This window comes from Lathamus discolor, chromosome 1 (assembly GCF_037157495.1).
Source record: "Lathamus discolor isolate bLatDis1 chromosome 1, bLatDis1.hap1, whole genome shotgun sequence".
Classification (NCBI taxonomy): Eukaryota; Metazoa; Chordata; class Aves; order Psittaciformes; family Psittacidae; genus Lathamus; species Lathamus discolor.
Window position 1 is genome coordinate 85,772,744 of NC_088884.1, and position 19,958 is coordinate 85,792,701.

At 38.7% G+C, this 19,958-nt stretch overlaps 1 protein-coding gene across 1 annotated transcript in view; it reads left to right on the plus strand.

Annotated features, from left to right (window-relative positions):
• The window catches only part of ST8SIA1 (ST8 alpha-N-acetyl-neuraminide alpha-2,8-sialyltransferase 1), a 131,496-nt gene that overhangs the window by 53,593 nt on the left and 57,945 nt on the right, over nt 1–19,958 (plus strand). Inside the window, exons 3-4 of the mRNA XM_065684416.1 lie at nt 14,561–14,670; nt 19,476–19,568. Coding sequence (XP_065540488.1) covers nt 14,561–14,670; nt 19,476–19,568 — 203 coding nt within the window. The remainder of the gene's footprint in view (nt 1–14,560; nt 14,671–19,475; nt 19,569–19,958) is intronic.

Sequence of the window (19,958 nt, forward strand, 5' to 3'; positions counted from 1 at the left end):
GCCTGAGAGGTCAGAGGATGTTTCATCTCAACCCCTGTATGACCTGGCAGAGTACAGCTCCTATCCTGAGGCACATGGGTTTTGTTCTGTGAGATCTCTGGGAATGCAGCAAGCTTGTAGCTCTGTGTTGAGTCCCTCTATGTACCAATTACTGCAAATTCAATGGAGTTGTAGCATTCCTTTGATGTGGTGTGTTTGGATGTCTGAATTTTAAAGAGTGGGAGAAGTGATTTAAACAAAATACTGTAGCCTGTGACCCACTGCTTTGTCAAACTCAATGTGAAAGGCTTGCCCATTTTGAATTCTGATGTAGAATCATTGCTAATTTATCTTTAGCATGGTGTTGTAAAACAACCTCCTCTTCACTGCAGTATTTGTAGTGCAGTATCTTCCAGTCAGTTCTTTCTAAAAGTATCCTCTTCTGGCTTAAACCTTGGTAAAATTTTTAACTGCTTAAATGGAAGCTCTGCAACTAGACTTTGTTGTGAACAAAAAATGCAGGTCACTAATTCATTAATATCCATAAACTTTTTAGCTGAATCTTGATTTAATTTATAAAAGGGAAATTGCAAATTTCACAGGCTTCCAAGATTTGAATACAAAAACTCAATGAGACTCAGTAATTTTGGTATTGCTTCATTTTGGAATTAAACTCTGAAATGAAGCAATGTGATTTTTGAAGGGAAAGAAAGGAAGATATTATATGTGTGAACTTTTATACAGTAAGACTGATCCCTATTATCAGACTCGTCAGGCAGTTTTATGTAGTACTATTATTCTGCTAGACATCCAAGGGGCTGAGGGAGTACCAGTCTTGTGCTGGACTGTATCTTTATTTCCAGGTTGCCTTTTCTGTCATCAAAACCCACAGGTCTTTCACTTCAGCTCAAGAGGGAACATTACCTTTCCTGGATTTTTACTGTCCTCCCTACCAGAGGCCTCGGATTTGGTGAACTTATTATGGGCATCCATACTATCTCCACACTAGCCTTGAACAAAGATGATGGCCCAACTGATCTTATTTCACACTGAGCAAGTGGTGTAAATCCAGGGGACTAGCACAGTTTGTAACAGAGGTGAAGTTTGGTGACATCAGCTATGTTTTTTCCAGGACATAGAGCAGACTCCTGCTCTTTGCCTCCTCTTTTGCTTGCTTTTAGCCTTCTGCCTTGAAAACAAGTGCAATTTGTCTTTGGTAAAGCTGCTTCTCAGAAAGTACTCTTCTCAGTGTGACAGCACAAGACAGGTCAGAAATATGGCTTCCAGCTCTGGTTTGTGGACTGGATTATGACCATGACACTATCCCATATGTGGCTGCAGGATGCTAGTGCCACCACGTATGCAGTATGCTGCTGTGCCCAAGTACTCTTCTGCCTTGGCTTTTAACTATGTATCTTGGAGATGCACGAGACACAAAAGCTTTATTATGGATGTTATATATAACTTACCTGTGTTGGTGATAGAAACAATGAAGGTGAATACCCAAACATGCCATGCCTTGCTAAAGCAATGGAGGAGCTGAGTAAAAGAGATGAGAACATGTAGGATATGGCAATCCAAGACAGAATCGCATTTCTTCCTGGTAGAAAGGATATGTTGAAGGGCATGAAAATGTAATTAGAAGAGGGGGAAAAAAGAATCTATTTAAACTACTTGTCCTCTGCAAATTCTGAAGTCATTACACTCTTATTTACTGAAAAAGAAAGCACAGTATTGTTGTTAACTTGGTTGTTACAGTAGAATGGTCTAATAGTCTTGTTTCTGGGTATCATGAATGACATTGTCAGGAGACCAGCACAAAAATGGAAGATTTAAGAGGTCCTCTTTTGCAGAATCTTTACTAGTGATGGTAAAAATACAAAAAGAGAAAAAAACTTAATCTGATTTTCTAATCTCAGGTCATATTTTGAGAGATAATGAGAGATTATATCCCTAGGGGAAAAAGCATCTCTTTTTTTTTTTTTTTTTTAGTATGACAATTTTCAGCTGGATACAGTTGAGAAGAAATATAATGTAAACATTCACAATGTCATTTTAAGCCTTTAAAGGCTGTTCAGACATGAGTGGAGAGCAACATGACTTGAATATCTCTTTAATTGACTGAGAGAGCTCTAAAAAAATATTTACTGTGAGAAGATGAAACTAGAGGACACAGTTACATGTCTGATCAAAAGCCAACCACAAGCCTGTGCTGTCTTTTTCCGTGAGATTCCTCATGTGAATAAAGGAAGCAAAAGGAAAAGTTACAAGATTAACTTTGGGGAGTATCAAAATTAGACAAGTCGGTTTTCAAAGAGTTGAAGATCATGGCATGCATTCTGTGACTTCTTTGTAAAAGGATGAAAACTAAAGCAATACAATGAGTATAACAGGCAGAGTGGGGTGGTCTTCTTAGCCAGAGAAAGAAGTCTGGGAAGAAGATGTTTATGTCTGTCATGTTTGAATGTTAGTGTTATGTGCTAGCAAGTACTGAGACTGGGGTCAGCATGAGACTAATTAATGACCTGTCATTGCAGCTGGAGACCTTCTCCATTGGTAAACTCCAAGTTCTTTGCTCTTTCATCACCCTCCTCTTCCAAGTTACAAGGCCCAGATGTTTACTGTTAGGAAACTTCTCTCGCCAGCCTAGTGTTTGAAAATGGCTGAAGAAGGCCCCAAAACTAAGAGGAGAGAAAACCCTCTAGAGACCTCAAGTATCTTGCTGGTCTGTGGCGCTCAGCAGTAATCAATCCAGCACATTCTTATTATGCTAATAGCTTCCTGCAGAGTGAGTCATCTTGACATTCAATAGATTGCCCTACATTTGCTTGTGCTTTGGGAATAGCTTTTAGTGAAAAATAAAGTTAGTTAGTTTTAGTTTAATAGAAAGATGAAAAACTACTTGCTGGGTCTAACAATAACTTAAAAAAAGCCCAACAACCCGAAGAACAATATGCTGTTTTCGTGGTTAATCTGGTTTCCAGTGTTTTGTTCAAATGGCAGAAGAAAGTTGCAGTTCATTAAAACTTTTGACACTGTCATCTCCAAATTGCAACATCGAACAGAGGATAACACATCGTTTTTTTTTTTTTTTTTTTTAAACTCTTCTCTCAATGAATGTAATTATGCCCCTAAGAGTTTGGGTTTTGTGTGGGGTTCTTTTTGTTTGTTTGGTTGGTTGGTTTTTTTGTTTGTTTGTTTGTTTGTTTTTTCGTGCTGTTGGTTGGCTTTGTTTGGTTGTTTTTTTTGTTTGTTTTTTTCTTGTTGGTTTTTTTTCGTTGTTTTTTTTTTCCCCCTGACAAATGGAATAGAAAGTAGAACATGAATGACATGAACAAGATGTGCCAAAAATGTGCTATGAATAATACAGGGGCTGTATGCTATCAAGAATACAGGGGCTGTATTTGCTCAGGAGAATCAAGATACAAAAACAGTATTAAAAGCTGCCTCAGAGAGCTATGCAGTTCGTTACTACTATGAAAACCTATGAAAAGCTAACGCGCTTCCCATTGTGTAGACTGGAATAATCTTGGCGAGTACACCATCCCTGTAGATTGACAGCCGCCAGCGGTGGGGTCGGGGGTGGGACGGACAGATCAACCAGGGGAACAGAGGCAGCGGCTCGGAGCTGGCCAGGGTGCTGACCCGGGATGTTTCGCTGCAGGGGATGGTCAGAGAAACAGCACAGCGAATGACAATTAAAGAATTACCTGACTGATGCAGAGACACTGAAACACGTAAGAAACACCATATATTGACCAGTTTTCAAACTGGAATAGGAGGTTGGACTAGATTACCTGAATTATATGATACTAAAACTGAGGGAAGAACCAAGTCAGTGGGAAAAAAGGTGTGTCTTTGGGTGAAATTAATTTTGTTCTGTATTGCCTTTCAGTAGGTTTGCAGTTGCCTCAGTGTGCTCAATTTAACTTCTGATTTTCAGAGTCTGGTGTAAACACTACACCACTGAGACCTCAATCTTAGGTTGGGTTTGGTCCCTGAAGCCTAGCCCCTCTGTTTTGCTGTGCTCCCATCAGAGGAGCTAGCCCCGAATAGACTTTTGTGTAGGTTTGCAACAAATGACACTTTCTGTTTGCATTTTGGGAAACCTACACCCTTATATAATGAGATGACACTTTTCCCTGTTTTAATCTTATATTACTAAGTGGTTTATTATTGATACAGAAATTGTTGTTTATTCAAATCAGATTATAAGTTATTCAAACAAGGTCATGAATTACTCTCATGCCTCTAGGTGGAAAAAAAAAGAGCTTTGTTTTCATTACTGGAAAAAATAGTTTATGGAAATTTCACTGATTCTGTAATTGTAGCAGCTTTTTCTTTCTGCCTTCCTGGACTTCTAAGCTTCTGTTTTCATAACCTTTAGACATGACATTGCATGTCATTGCACTTTTGTCTGATTGCTCCCTTGTTTAGCAAACATTCCCTTTTAAACGGTTTGGTAGTCACTCACTATATGTAAATCCGGTTATGCTACTAACCACTTTCTTTACTTTTCAGCAAGGTCTTTTAACCTTGGCTCTACATTTCTTCAGAAAGACTGCTCTAAACAGAGATAGTGCTCTAAATGAAGACCTATGCCCTTGTTTCATGTGCAGTCCTTAAAATCCTTTGTGTTGTTTTCCTTGCCTATGTTTATTTGTTTTTCAACTCTTATAGGTCAACTTTTTTTTTTGTTAATTACATGAGCCAGCTCACATGCCATCTAGGTTTGTTGATGAAAGATAGGCTAAAGATGTAAGATGCAGACTAATGCATCCTCCTGACCTGACACAGATATAATGGCTTTTAGGAGCTGGGTACATTTATTGATTCCTCAAACTGATTTTTAATTCTTAGTGCATTTTATGTATTTCGTTTGACTGTGCTATGGGGAGAAAAAAAAGTCATTGCTCACTTCTTTGAATTCATGCTGTTGTTTCAATCAATTCAGTACTGCATTTAAATGAACCCACTCACTCTGTGAGATGATACTGTATGTTGGATTTTTTCATATGTTTCTGGGCAACCCGTATCATAAGGCTTTTTCATCCAAACACTACCCGTAAACTATTCCAAACAGCTTGAAATACCAGAACCCCTAAAATATATCCTAACTATACTTTCTTTGCTGTGATTATCTTTGCTGTTTAACTACATTTACTTAATTGTAATAAGAGGAAAATATTTTATTTTATTTAACCAAGAAATATCAGTAAATAGATCTGCATCTGTATTGTAAAATGTATCTTAAAGTAGGTAGGAATTTCCTCCATATCAGTAAGTAAAGCTTTCTTAAGAGGCTCAATTTTTCTCATTAATAGAGAAGAAAAAAAAAAAAAAAGTGTCTGCAAGTGTTAAAGGAAGTCGGCAGTTCTTCCAGGCTGCCAGAAACCAATCTCAGTGTTTAAACTCTGCTCAAACTCTAATTGCAAATTTCCCAGAAAGATCAGTCCTTGCTAGTTGTCTTTGATGTCTTTTTAACTAGTGAAACTCGATAGATGTCTTTGATTCATTTGAACTATTTAGGGGTAAAGCAAAGGCAAGAATGTTTTTTGATTAGTGGAGCTTTTCCTTGTAGAAGCTCATTGTTTAATATACCAGCTAAATTGAAGTGCTTTTAAGACAGTCTGAAAAGTAAAAGCCAGAGCTTTAAACTTAGGTGTCTATCACATGATAACTAAATCCCTATTTTGGTGCCTGTATAAGCTGATTGATTTCCTTTACTGCAGCTCCTTATTCATATCAGCGGGATCAGAGGGCCTTCAGGAATTCAGAGAGCCATTCCATTGTTTGAGTGTTATTGTCCTTTATACAAGTAGAATTGGAAGCTCTGTATATTTTTTATGAGCTGAAACTAACCTTATTTATTGCATATACTGTGTGCTACTAATAACATTTTAGAGAACTTTGTATTTCTATAGATGGATGAGCTTTTTAATAAATCAACCACATAAATGCAGATGGGTCTCCTGACACCTTTTTCCTGTGTGCTGCCTTTCCTACCCCCACCCACGTTCAGTGCAGGCTGTTGTTGCATTTCACAAGCATTTGTATTCCGCTCATGAGATTGTAGAAACATTCATCTTGCTCATTTCTACAGGGTTAGGGTTGCTCTTGAAATGCTTAGTAGCTGTGTGTTTCATTGTGGATTGGTCCTAGCAATACCCTTGTACATATATGAAACTGCTGTGAGAAATACTTTGTAAATCCTGGAAAATAAGTGAGTAGTACCACTTACTGAACAATAGTTGGTCTTGCAAAATTCCCAAGCATTTTCTTATTTTTGCTGACTGTGTGCTGTCTCACACTCTCACTAGAGAATAATTCAGCACGAGAGTACATTTGTCTACCTTTTACTACACCAGGTATAAGTAAGTAGGTACCCTGCAATATTCCCTAGTCTGTTTTGGTTTGTTCCTTTTCTTCCATCCTGAAATTGCTGAGGGAGAAAATGCATCAGGTTTGGAGGACTTTGTCACTGAATAATCATATTGTTTTCTATCTACATTTCTCTAAATGGAATATAATAGCTATTTACTGTAACAGAAACTTCTGTGTATAAAACTCAATGTGACCCTACACACAGTAACTTCCACAGCTAGGACATTGTATGCTGCAATGGAGGATATTAGTTTAAAAGTATACACTACATTTCCCCAGGCATGCAGAATAACTCATTAAGCTCTTGTAAAATAGTAACTACTCTTGTTTAATAGACATGCAAGACATTAAAAAAGTATTTTTTCCCCTGTCCTGGATTCAGCAGTAGCAGTCATTTTTCTCCTTCTTAGTAGCTGGTGCAGTGCTGTGGTTTTGACTTTCAGCCTGGGAACAGTGCTGATAACACCAATGATTTTAGTTGCTGCTCAGTAATATTTGCTGGCAAGGCTGAGAACCCCACAGAGTGGATGGTGTTTTCCTCCAAGCTTGTCATGGCATCTGGTGGTGCCAGGACGTCAGGTGAAAAGAAGGTTTTGCTGAGCATTTCTCAGCAAACGGCTGTTGGTAGAGTTTGATTTGACCTATGAATCAAAGTTCATCCTTCTTACCACACAGAACTGAAAAAGAAAAAATCAAGTGTGGTGTTCAAGTGTATGAGCAAGCAGTTAGGGAAAACAATGGAGGCAGCTATTTAAAAATTCTGGTCAACCTGTTTCTTGAGGAATTTGTACTTTTTTTCTTTTTTTTTTTTTTTTTCTTTTTCATTTTGTAGAGCTTACAGGGAACTGGGTTTCTTCATGGAACAACTAAATGCAGCTGAAGCCATAGAAATGTTGGAAGCTATAACATCTTTCAGAATAAGAGATACCCTCCCTGCACCCACTAGGCTGAGTTCCTTTTTTTAATTAATCATGAAGCAATATTTCCTTTTTTATTATTTTTACTCTGATGTTTGGGGTCCTAGTGCGTTGCAAGTCACAGATTTTTGGATCCAGAAATCTCCCAAAACTTTGCATTTTCCCACCTGTTAATGTCTCTTTTGTCTTATAAGGGAGAATTCTTTTCACATTCCTGGAGCATTCATTGTTTAAAATGTTGTTTATGATACACCATCAATAGCCCATTTTCTACAATAAACCATTACAATCTTCAAATGTGCATGGTTTGGCTTTGTGTGTGTGTGTGGTTTTTTTGGATGTTTGGGTTTTGGTGGGTTTTTTACTTTTTATTTTCCTTATAATCCCCGCACTGGGCTGGCTGATTCCATTGAATTAAATGCCATAATAGCAATATGAAATGTTCTTTTAATTCATGGCAAGTACTCACAGTGACTTCATGCTGGGTGGAAAGCTATTAAAGATCACACCGTTTTGAAGTTTCTACTTAAAGTACAGCTTGAGCTGAAAGTGACTGTCAGCTAGTTAGTGGTACTCTGTGTCTCTTGTGAATATGCAGGTATGTTGCAAAGTGTCCTCTCTTTGGTGTGTGGTCGCTCTGAAGTTAATAACCCATGTATTTTTTTGGGTACAAGACTTTTTCCTGCAGCAGCGGAGTAACGTGTTCAGTCTCCTAAGTGTTCTTCTGCATTCCTGTGTCAGCATAGAAATATTTCATGAGATATTAATCTCAAGAAAAAGTAATACTGCCTGAAGTACATATTTGTGAGGAGCACAAAGTTTACATGAGGTTGTATGTTTAATTCCGCTTCAGTCCTTGATAGCAACACAGCTGTCATGACTGAGACATGCTTGTATGGACCTACAGAGAAGCTTGCCCCACTTGGGCCACTTTTGTATGGGAAATTAGCTTCAGATTTCAGCATTTCTTAGTTGGCGGTGCAGCTGGGGAGCAAAGAAACTAGTAAAAGAAATAAAGACAGAAAATAAGGCATCTGGAGGTCCATGGTAGGATCTCTTTCTTGTTTCCTAGATGGATTTCATAGTCACCATCACAGTTTCTTCTTGTGGCAATTGCTTTGTAATCAAATATTGAGGTTCCGTAGTATGAGTCCAGAATGTGAAAAATCATACCTGGCTTTTTTATTAATATTCATAATTATCATACACATGATCATAATTATCATACACATGCTACAGCATGTGCGAGGGTGCTACATGCCTGGGATCAGCCTGGCAGGGGCTTAATTCTGAACTGTTCCACAAAAGGACTGTAAGTATGCTTATATCTATCCCTCTGTTTTGTGAGAGCATGACCATACAGGCAAGGTTTTTGGCTTGCTTCTTGCTTAAAATGTCACACATTATTTCATGTATTAATTGACTATAGAGAATTTTATGCAAGTTATAGCTAGCACACACATTTAGCAACTCTCAGTGGAACATACATTCTGGTTCTGACAGATTTTGCATATTGAACCTATAACTTTCCACAGCTTCATTAATGTGCTTTTTTAATGCAGGTTTATAAGAACACAAAACAATTTAGGAATTATATGGAATTTAGTAAATCTGCCAGTAAAGTATCAGTGTGGTTTCTTGAACCATATTGTTCAAATTCATGTCTGTTCGAGCCCACAACATTTGCTGAAAATTTATGGTACAGAAAAGATTTTCTCCCTTTCCAGCCCTCAAGACACTTTCATTCTTATCCATGTTTCTTCTGTTTCTGTATACAAAAGTAAATTCTAAATTATTGTTAATATTTTAGATGCATTTCAAACTTTGTACAGTTATTTTAATTGGTAGCTACAAACAGAAGGGCCAGGTCGAATGTAAAAAGGTTTATATATGAAATGTCTGAAAAGCTCGCACATGTGAGACCAATTAGATAACAGTGCACCCAATTTTAGAGGAAATGCTCCTGAAAAAAGTCCATCTTTTATTAAAAAAGTAAAGTTTTCACAGAAGAAATATGCTAACCCTAAGCATTTTTTTTCTTTTTAAGTGAAAACGGGTATTTTTTCTGATAAAATAACAATTACTTCTAAAGGATAGAATGAAGATTGTCATTTGTCTCCCTGTGGTGGTGTAGTGCAGGAAATGGGCTGAAAAGCCTTCTCTTTCAGGAGGAGCAGCTCCTTCCGTCCTCTCTGGTGTTCGTTGCTGTCAAGTTACTTCTTGCACTGGCTCCTGTACAAGGAACCACAGCCACCCTCCACATTCCCCTATAGAGAATACGCTGTCCCCCACAGTGATGGTTTTTGGATCCAGTTGCTGTCAAGTTGTCGTGTCTTGACAGCTCTGTAGGAGGAACAAAAGGCCCATCAGATCGAAGATGATTTTTAAACAATGAAGGAGTGTTTGCCACCCTGCCATGTCTGGCAGTCTAAAAAGCTGAGGCCACTGCTGCCTATGGTTGACACAGAGAGAGCTAGCCTTTAAAGTGCGAGCTGCATCCTAAAGGTGCAAGAAAATGTTTTATTAAGACCAGAATTTGGCTTCTCATTAACTCCCAGGGTTTTGCTGGCTCCTTAAGAAAATCAGTTGGACAACGCCCTTCTCTTCAGAATTCTGCCTTCTCAAAAGGGACAGTAAAATCACAGCATTTTTTGCAAATTCAGGATGCTTATTAAAAAAAAAATCTAATTTATGTTCTCAGTGTTTTCAATTTTTTTGACATCTTCAGCATTAAATCAGGCAGAATATTGTAATTTTTCCCAGTAAGAACTTGGTTGCTAATTAATGTCTTTGGCAGAGAGTGGGCAAAAATTAATGCATTAGCAATGTAACAATGAAATCAAAGCAAATTAGAGTAGCATTATCTAAAATAAATTGTATTTTGTTAGTACTATGTAATGTTCTTTTAACTGATGACAATGATTTATTTCTGCTGAGATGAATGATGAAATTAATCAGTGAATTGCTGGATAGATGCTTTGTTAAATTAGTCCCATATTCAACTGGGAGTCTTAATTGCTTTTTGTACTTATTTGTCATTGAATTTGCAGGGGTGTGTGCAGGTTCTTTTGTTTACATGAATATGAACTGGAACATCTTCATTGATTGTCGGTGGATTTTCATTGTTTTAAACCAGGAACATTAAACAATGGGGCCTTTCCAGTTTTATTTTTGTTTGGAGATGCTTTTTAAAACCCCCATTATTAAATCCTTTTTGAAATTATTTGATATTTGCTTTTAAAGGGAATTTACCCTGCTTATTCCCAGTATGCAAGGTGGTTTTAGTTAACAGTATTTGTGTATTCTGGGGTAATGATTGCTTAGAAAAATGGGGATGAGTTGGTCTTTATTTCTACTTTTTCTCTATTCCACTAGGTAAACTGCTGCTGTGCTATTTTTTTTTCTAGTCCACTCACAAGACTCCAGCTGTTTGTTAAAATTTTATGAATGAAGAAAATAACAAATGTGTTGATGATGAAAATAAGAGTTTCAGGAAGCTAATATTAATGGAAATGCTTTTGCTACAACTTTACAGCCCAAAGGCAGAATTATAAGGTGACCTAACAAATGCTAAGGAGAAAAACAACTGAGCTTTTTTGTGAGCATTTAGCATAGATGACAGCTGTGTCCCCACAATGTGAGAACTTACATGCTGCTAGCTATGAACTGACAGTTTGCCTAGCAAAGAGTTACACTGTGGGAGGTAAAGAAGGAAAGCATGAGGAGGTTTTTGTAAGTCCTGTGAAACATATTTTGCTGGTAATAGAAACCTAGAAGCAAACTTGGGTTTACTACATCGTATTATCTCTAAATAGCATCATCATCTTAGAAGTCTAACACTTTTGATTGAAAATTGCCTCTTACTGAAATTACAAGGAATGCCCAAGACTATTTTACAAATCAGTGCAACCAGTTTAATTCAGGAGGAAGTTGTAGCATTCTTCTAATCCTTCAACCCCAACATAACATTCAAAAAATCTGAAGGCAGATCACCCACACTATGAAGATAGCATAAGATCACTTGGTATGAGGAAACAAATCATTATTGGAGACCATTTTTGATGTTTTTTTACCCTTAGAAGGATAAAATAACTCTAGGTTTTGATAATTAGTTAAATATTAAATTCACCCTAAAATCCACAGTGCATATGCTGGCAAGCCAGCTGTAGGAACAGCTGGAGGATACAGGGAAATATCTTAAAAGCCCAAGAGTGATGTGGGAAGCTAGTAACAAGCTGAGTAATTCTGCTTCATGTTAGAACTGGAGCTACCTCTAGGTAAACTGTGTTGCAATTGTGTTTAAGCTCTTTGCACCTCCAATTTTGGGCAGCCCTAAGGATGGAATGAGCTGAATGCTTATGGCAGGAAGTCACAGAATGAAGCCCACAGCATTTTAGCTTTGAAGAGCCTCTAAGTGCCTTTATCTGTGCTGTCTGTCCCATTAGCATCCTTTGGATGGGGGCGGGGAGGGAACTGTGCCATAGCAGGAACATCCTGCACCAGAGAGGGAAAAGATAAATGATTTTTGTAGGGAGAAAAAGGAGCAATATGTTTTGTAGTTGCTTGTGGACAGCACTTGAGTTTCACTTGTATGATTTATGTATGACCAGGCAGTTTGTTTGGATGAAGAGACTCAGGGCAGAGTTCATGAAATGCCCCTGCAGTCCCAGAAAGAGTATAGATCTGTGATTTAAATGTTTGAAGAAAAATCATGGGCAAGATAACAAATGCGGGTTTCTCCCAGGTCATCCTAAGCAATTGCTCTCCATTAAGCTCAAAGGAGCTGAAATCCCACCAAGCAGCAGGGGCACTTAATCCTTAAGCCTCTATGACCCCCACCCCCCACCCCATTATGGTGCTGGGACTAGGTCTCTTGCATAAAGATGTCTGTAGAAAGTCTGTAAGTATGGTCTTCTGGAAAATGCATCCATTGAACATTTTAAGGTAAACAGTGGCTTGTAGATTCTGCCTGATGTCTGTGCCATGTTGTGAACTTTAAAGGGCTGAGTGAGGCATAAGTGTCTGTGACCTCTTGTGGGTATGCTGGCTTTTCACAGAGAACTGCTTTCAGGCTCATTTTCCTCCTATGTCCACAGACTGAGCGGATTTCTTTGCAGGTCAGACAGAGGGGCAACCACTGTGGTAATTTTATCTGCCTCTTTTACTTCCCTTTGGCACCCCCAAATCACCCTGGCAGCCCTGGTCTTGTTCTTTTGTTTCTTGGACTCTCTGGAGGACTAGAGTTTCAAAGCTTCATGTCACACCACAACAGAAACAAAAGTATGTATGCAAATGACAACTAATATTGTCATCTTTGAACATAACAGCATATAAGCCTCCCTTGAAGGACAGCAGGTCATGTCAAACAATCTCAAAGGCTGCTTGCAAGTCAGAATTTTTAAGCATTTAGTAGCTCCTAAATGTTTATTTTGGGATGTCTAAAGCCACTCAACATGTACTAAAGACACAGAATTTATGGGACAGTGTCCACAGCTCTTAAAAGCAAGGCTTAATAACTGCTCTCTTTGTCTGTGATTTGTCACAGTCTTGCCTTTGTATAACTAGCTCTCTTGGAAGGAGCTTTGATATATCTTGAAAAAGGAAGGTATTGTTCTTTAGAAGACATATCTCTTCTACACTTCCTCTGATTCCCATCCCCTCCGTTCCCCATCCTTTACTGAGTATCTGAGCTCTCATTTGGTCAAGGTCACCTCAGAGATGAAATGTCCTTTGAATCTCAAATATGCTCCTAGTTCAATAACTGTAAATTAAAAACTGTTCTTGAGAAGGCAGATGCAGAACAAGAGTGCAGCTGCATACTTAGTATTGCACTGCCATGTTGTCACTCACTGGGCTCCAAATGGTGGCTGGGCTTCAGGAAACTAAAATTTGTTTTTCTGCTTTAGCATATCTTAATCCAGAGTTAGAAAAATGCTTTAATATTTTTCATTAGAAAGGAGGTTGTGGCTTTATACTGGCTGAATGGAACTTAGTTTGCTGAGAAAAGAAGATAAAACAAATCTAAAGAAGAAGTAAGACAGTAGAGATAATTCCTAACAAGTACAGTTTATGCTATAATGTGGAATCTGTTTCTGGACCATGTACACTATTGCAGTGCCTGGCGAATACATGATGCAATGTCAGACATTGTTCTGTACGTGCAAGTGAGGACAAGTGCTGCCATTATTCTACCCTCTCCTCCTGGAGAGGAGAATAGTTTTGTGGTGGTGCATCCTGTTGCTGTGGCAATTGCGTTCTTGGAGACCTGTGTAGTAACTTCTGTCTCTACTGCAAAGTCAGGTTTTGACAGGGTTGATACATAAAAAATCCCTGTACAATTTTTTGCATTAAGAGAGTATTAACTCTTATACTGTGAAAAAATTCCATTCTGTAGCTAAATCCCACTTCTTTAAAATCCTGTGTATTTTCACCACCCTTTTGTTTTTTATATGTTGGGCTGCACTATGTACTGTTTAAATGACTGTCCTGACATCACTAAAAGTGAACGACTTGGGGCTAACAGGAACATGTCCCACCTGTAATTTTGGGATCCTCTGGAATGAAGACAACTACACAGATCTAATTTATTACTGCATAGTCTAGCCTGACAATTTGACCTTGTTCTTTTATGCCCCACTAAGCGGCTGCAAGAGTTCCTTAGTTAAAATGGTCTCTTTCTAATTTTAATTTATCCTGTGTCTGGGCAGCTGGGTGTCCAAGGAGTTGCTGTCAAGCTCTAAATATCTTTGCCTAAGGCTTCACAGTGGCCTATCCCAGCAAAACAACCACAGAGAGAGCCAGGGTGACCCGTGACTCCCAGTGCCCTTCTGTCATCACCTCATTCCCTCTTCCTTCCTTCCTCTCTTTCCCAGTGCTTTTTGTATATCAGCTCAGAAGGTCACTTTCATGGACCATTTTTTTTTTTTTAATTCCTTTCTTTTTTCTTTTTTCCTGTTGTCTTATTTCCCCTGTGTCCTTGGCTAGAAGGCTCACTCTGCGTGGCTTGGTCAGTATCTATCTCATGACCTTAGGCAGTTTTGGTTTAGCAGAAATGTTATTTTCTGTATCACGTCTGTTGTGTTCTGCTTTAGGGAGTGGGGCTCAGACCTGTCCTACATCTACTTACCAGCTAATTTCTGTACTTTGTTTTTTCCCTAGCTCCTAATTCTCCCTTTTCTTTCCTCACTTTGAGCTCTGCCAGCTCCCCAGCTTCTTCAGGAGCAGCTGCTACAAAGATGTGTGTGTTCTCTGTCAAACTGGTCCTTGTTTTGTGTTGCTAGGCTACTCCCTTCCAGCTGCCACTGAAGAAATGCTCTGTGGTGGGAAACGGTGGGATCCTGAAAAAGAGCGGCTGCGGAAAACAAATAGATCAAGCAGATTTTGTGATGCGGTAAGACAGAAACCTGAATGACACATTGTCTCCCTTTCCCCTTGTTAAATGTTGGACTTTTCAAAGCTATTCAGTTGTGATTAATCAGTTATAATTTGCCTTGTTTCCCCGCCCCCTTTGCAGGATGCTTTACACAAGTGATTTGGGTCAAAGTGTGAGGAGAGGCAAAAAAAGAGAGTATTGACTGGCTTCTGTAAATGGGTGTGTAGAGTGGGGGGTACTGTCTACGTATGTGCGGGTTCAGGTTGTGGCAGATTGTGCAGTGTCACAAAGAGATACTGAGGAGTTGCTGTTCTCTTTTAATTATGCAGCATTAGGCAGGGTCTCATCCTGCCACTCATCCTGTGCTCTGTCTTCTGCAACTCTAAATGCCATTATATACATCAGTAGGTACTGAATTATAGGGAAAAGCTTAAAGACATGAGCTGGAACAAGCTAATATCTCTCTATGTTTTTCTTCCCTCAAGATTGACTTCTGGATGGCTGATTGAGGCTCCTTTCCTTGATGCAGAGTTTTTGGAATTCCTCACATTTCCTTTCCCTCCAGCCTTCTTAAAGTTATAAGAACTTGTCAGGAGGGATGCTGAAGCAGTTGCTGCTTTCGTGATTAAATTTGGCACCTTCTATGTCTGCATTCTGTAAGGAAGAAAGACAGAAATTAGTTCTTCCCTGTTAAACATGAACAAGGGAGAAACTGGGGGAGTGCTCCCAAAAAGATTGAGAAATGGGGTTTCTTTAGGGTTTGAGATAGTTACATAATGAACACCCACTTTAGCGGGTCTCCTTGTGAGACCCTGATGGCTTATTATAAAGCCATACAAATTTTCTGCAAACCAAACAGTATTATTGTGATTTCAGGTTTGCAACTCAAAGACGCAAAATGCCTTCAGTGTTAAAGCAAAGGAACATAACAAACTAAAGGCAAAAGGAAACATGTACTTAGAGCATTTACAGAAGAGAAGATGTAAGGCACAGGGGGAGAGAGGCAGTGTGCTGATTGCCATTACTTCAAAAGTCCTTGGGTGTTCAACAGACTAAATATAAGAAACTGCAGGGTATATACCATGGTAATATTATCTAGATGCAATGGAAAATTGGAATGATGCAGGAGCAATCAGTTACAAAAACAACAAACTTTTTTATTTAAAAAAAAGCTAAACAAACCCATCAGTTGTTGCAGCTTGGTCAGAAAAATCCTTTTCTTTCCGGGCGGGGTAGAGCAACCATTACCTGTGCAGAACTTTTTTGAACTGGAAATAAGTGATAGGCAGAATCCTGCAAAAATCCCAGTAGCTGCCTGCAGGCTGTATTGTATCAGTGATGTGCGGTCATATTTATGGAAAATGTTTCAGTTCTTTTGGGTCACAACTAAGGCACTACTGGGAGAAAGTATTTTTATAGCAGGTGGAAGACAGGATTTAGTTGATCTTTTCTAAAGCTGATTTTGATAATCTGAGAGCTGAGAGAGAAAGAGCACAGCAGTGACTTGCATAACATCTTTCATTAAAAAAAAAAATAAATTGTGTAACATCTTGAATATATTTCCGCAGTGTGAAATGTCATGACAGGTGTTGCCCTTGTTCTTTCCTTCAGTTCACGTGGTTTTATGATTTCACTTGAGTGTACTTCCATAAGCTTTGTCATATGACTGCAGCCATTGTCCTTGATCTATTGTCATCACCAGGATTAATTGAGTTTAAACTCATCTTGTTGCTGAGAATTTTCTACAAATACAGTTGTACCAACATAGAGATTAAAAGAGCAGCAGTTTTCAGGCCCTAAGGCATAGCACACTGTGTCTGCAATGAAAAAGGTGCATAGCATTCGGTCTATGTGTTTAGGTAGCATGGTTATAATAGGCTATTCTGGTATCTGGCTAGTTTTCAAGTTAGTAAACTTTATTTCTAAGAAAATAAATTTATTTTTCCCCTCCCTTCATGCTAATGATTATTATGAGAGAGACATGTTGGGTACTTTACCCTAAGCAATGTTTTTGTCTGTATTTTGACAGAAGAGCCACATTTTTCTTGTCATCAGATTTTGAAGAACTATTTCTACATCTCACAGTTCTCTCTTTCCTCCAACCATTTTCCATGGCTCTGCTGCTGTTTGCTTGTCTCCCAGAGAGGTGGAGAGGAGGCACTTTGGGGTTTGTAGACAAGTAAACATGGTTTTCAACTGCCTTATGCAGTTACTGTCTTGACGTTGGCCAAGGTGTCACAAAGGAAAAAAAAAAAGTTTGCAATTATATATTAAATTTGTATTAGTCCCTAGTGTATAGTATATGATAACATTCAAAACTAGTCACACAGCATCTACCAAGCTCACATGCAGCAGCCAAGTTGCCTAGATTCTCTGCACCCGCGGGGAAATCGGCTTCTGTCTGGACCAAACCCAGAAGAGCCATTTCTTCCTGGTAGGGGTCGAAGAATCTCTTTCATTTTACCGTTGCAGCCGTTCCTACCTATATGAGTTGGGAGGTCTCAGATGTGAAAAAGATATGAGCCACTCTGCCTCTGGATGAATTTTTTTCCACACTTGAAGGCTGTGTCTAAGACATGTTCTTCTATATGGCAGACCAATATGTTCCAGTCTTCCGTTTAGGCTCGTGTTAAAAATGCTGGCCTGAAATGCCTGGTGCTTCCTTCTTTTCTGTACATTCACATGCTTACTCCTGAGTACCAGGTGCAAGAGTAAGATAACGAAAAAGAAATTCCTTAGGATGAGTCTTTTGTTTCTTGGTGTGTTCCTCACCTGCACAACACTTGGCACTCTGCTGACCTGTTCAGGAAAACAACCTGAAGATTGCAAAAGTTTCTGTCAACCGACTGATTTCTTGCAGTTTCCTCTGGATACTCAGTCCATTTGTTAATATTTCATGCAGACAAGGTGAGAATGAGACTTACTGATGAAAGGAATTAGATGTGTTTAAATAATGCATCTGAGACTGGTCTGTGAAAGAAATTTAATTATTGAGATGTTAAGATAATAAGAACTAGGTAGAATTCTTGCTCCCTCACAGTATTTTCAGATACACTTCAACTAAAATTGGCTTCTTACAAGCTTGTCTATGAGTTTGTGTTTATTCAAATCAGAAGGCAATATACTGTAATCTCCCAGAGGTCATTTATACCATCTTTCTCCTCTGATGCATAACACCCATATATATCTTGCTTTACAAATATTTGTTTGGCCTGCCATTGAAAACTGCTGCTGAGAGAGTTTCTACAACCTCTTCAAATAGTATTAATTGTATTAATTTAATTTGTATGCTCCGCAGTGCAGGTTCAGGGAGCAACTTATTGGTTTTACTTTATTTTATTTAATTTAATTTTATTTTATTTTATTCAAACCTTTCTAGATTTTCTTTTTTTTTAAGGTTTTATAATTCTTTTTGTCTGGGAATTAAATTTCCCTTGTGGTTTTAGTCTTTCTTGCCACACCCCCCCCCCCCCCTTTTTCTTTTCCCCCTTATCAAAGTTTGCATTTTCTGAGACTTCTTATTTGGATTCCTGTTTTCTGGCTTCTTTTTAAGTTATCTGGCTTCTCTTAAGTTGTGGTAAATCAAACTAGAAGCTGCTTCCTAACTGAAATCTCAACACACTGTACACATCTTAACAAATGTAGTCATGTGAAGAAGAAAATAATCCTGGAAATGTTAAATTTTTCTTGTTGAATATGTTTGAATCCATTTATGTTCCATATAGGTGGTGCTTTGTTGTCCTTCTCCTTGGCATTTCCTGATGATGTGAATTTAAGAATATGGTTTTGAGAGCTGGCATTTGTATGCAAATACATGCAGATGTAACATGACAGTGTTTTTTCTTTAGGGAGTCTGGATGTTTTGCATTAACAAAAATAGCAGAGAGTATTCTGTGTGCACACTAGTGCCCTCTCCCTTGGACACTGCACAAAACCAAAACACATGGAAGTGCAGCCAAGACTCTGTGCAGCCTTGCTTGCTGAGTAGATTTCTCCTGACTGTAATTTTTGGAGCAGTGCATAGGTTTGGGTACTGTTGGAATGTATTTTCATCTTTATCTGCTGCACCTTCCTCCTTTTCCTAGGCCCTTACTACAGAGCATTTAGGACTTCATTGTCTCAAGGTTTCTCTCTGCTTCTATATTTTTGAGTCTTGGCTCTTTGCTTTCCAAAGTAAATTTGCTCAGTCACTTTATTATGTTATCACCCTACCCACCAGAGCAAGACTGTGAGATGCACATATTTAAATAGCCACTTAAATATTTTCTGTGTTTTCTTGGTAAATTCTGTATGCTGAAGGTACCCCACAGTCTAATACTAAAAATGCCAGTTGCCTGTTGTTTGCAAGATGTGTAATCTTAAAATAACACAGAGTGGTAATAGTCTGGAGCCTGATACTGGTAAATAATATAGAATAGAGTGAAAACCAGAACTTTAAAATTGTTTTTTGGTAAAAAAAGTCTTTTCTGTAGATAATAATGGCTTCTTCCACAGCCTTTCAGCACGTCAGAAATGCCAAGTTTGTGTCTTTACTTGGTAGTTACGTAAGGTTATCTCTGCAAAAGGTATTATTTCTGCATTTCCCAACAATCTAGTACAAAATTGACCTATTGTGCTTATAGTTGTAAAACAGTAGGGAACATCTGTAGTGTAGTCTCATATTTATACAGCACTTTCATGTTTTCTGACAGCCTGCCTTCTTAAAAAAACAACAAAACAACAACAAACCCCACACCTGCAAACTTGCAGATTAAAAAAGACTGAGGCTGAAGTCTGTCAATCCTGAATGCCATTTAAAATCTCGACTGTCTTTCTGTGCACAGGTGCAACCTTCCTCCTCTATCCAGTGAATACAGCAAGGACGTTGGATCGAAAACACAGCTGGTGACTGCAAATCCCAGTATAATTCAGAAAAGGTAGAGAGCACGTTGTTCCTTCTCTGATCGGGGAAACAAAAAGAAAAATGCTTCATCTGTGTTATGGGTATTAGTGCATCAGAGTTGTGTTCTTAATGGTCTTCTGGACCTGGAAATGCATCTAGAAATTATGGCATAGGCAGTAGTTTGGCATTAGGTGAAATAATACAAGACTAAGCCCCTGATCTTTTTACTGTAAGCAGGAAAACTTAGTGAAGCTGGCTTTTACAGAGTTATTTTGATTACCATGCTCCCCTCAGTCCTTCCAGCTCCCTCCCTTTATCGTGAGCTGGGCATGTGCCAGAGGTGCTTTGGCTGCTTCCAAGCCAGGCATGTACTGATGAGTGGCCCAAACTACTCTGCAGGTCAGGTCAGTTGGCTGCTGCATCC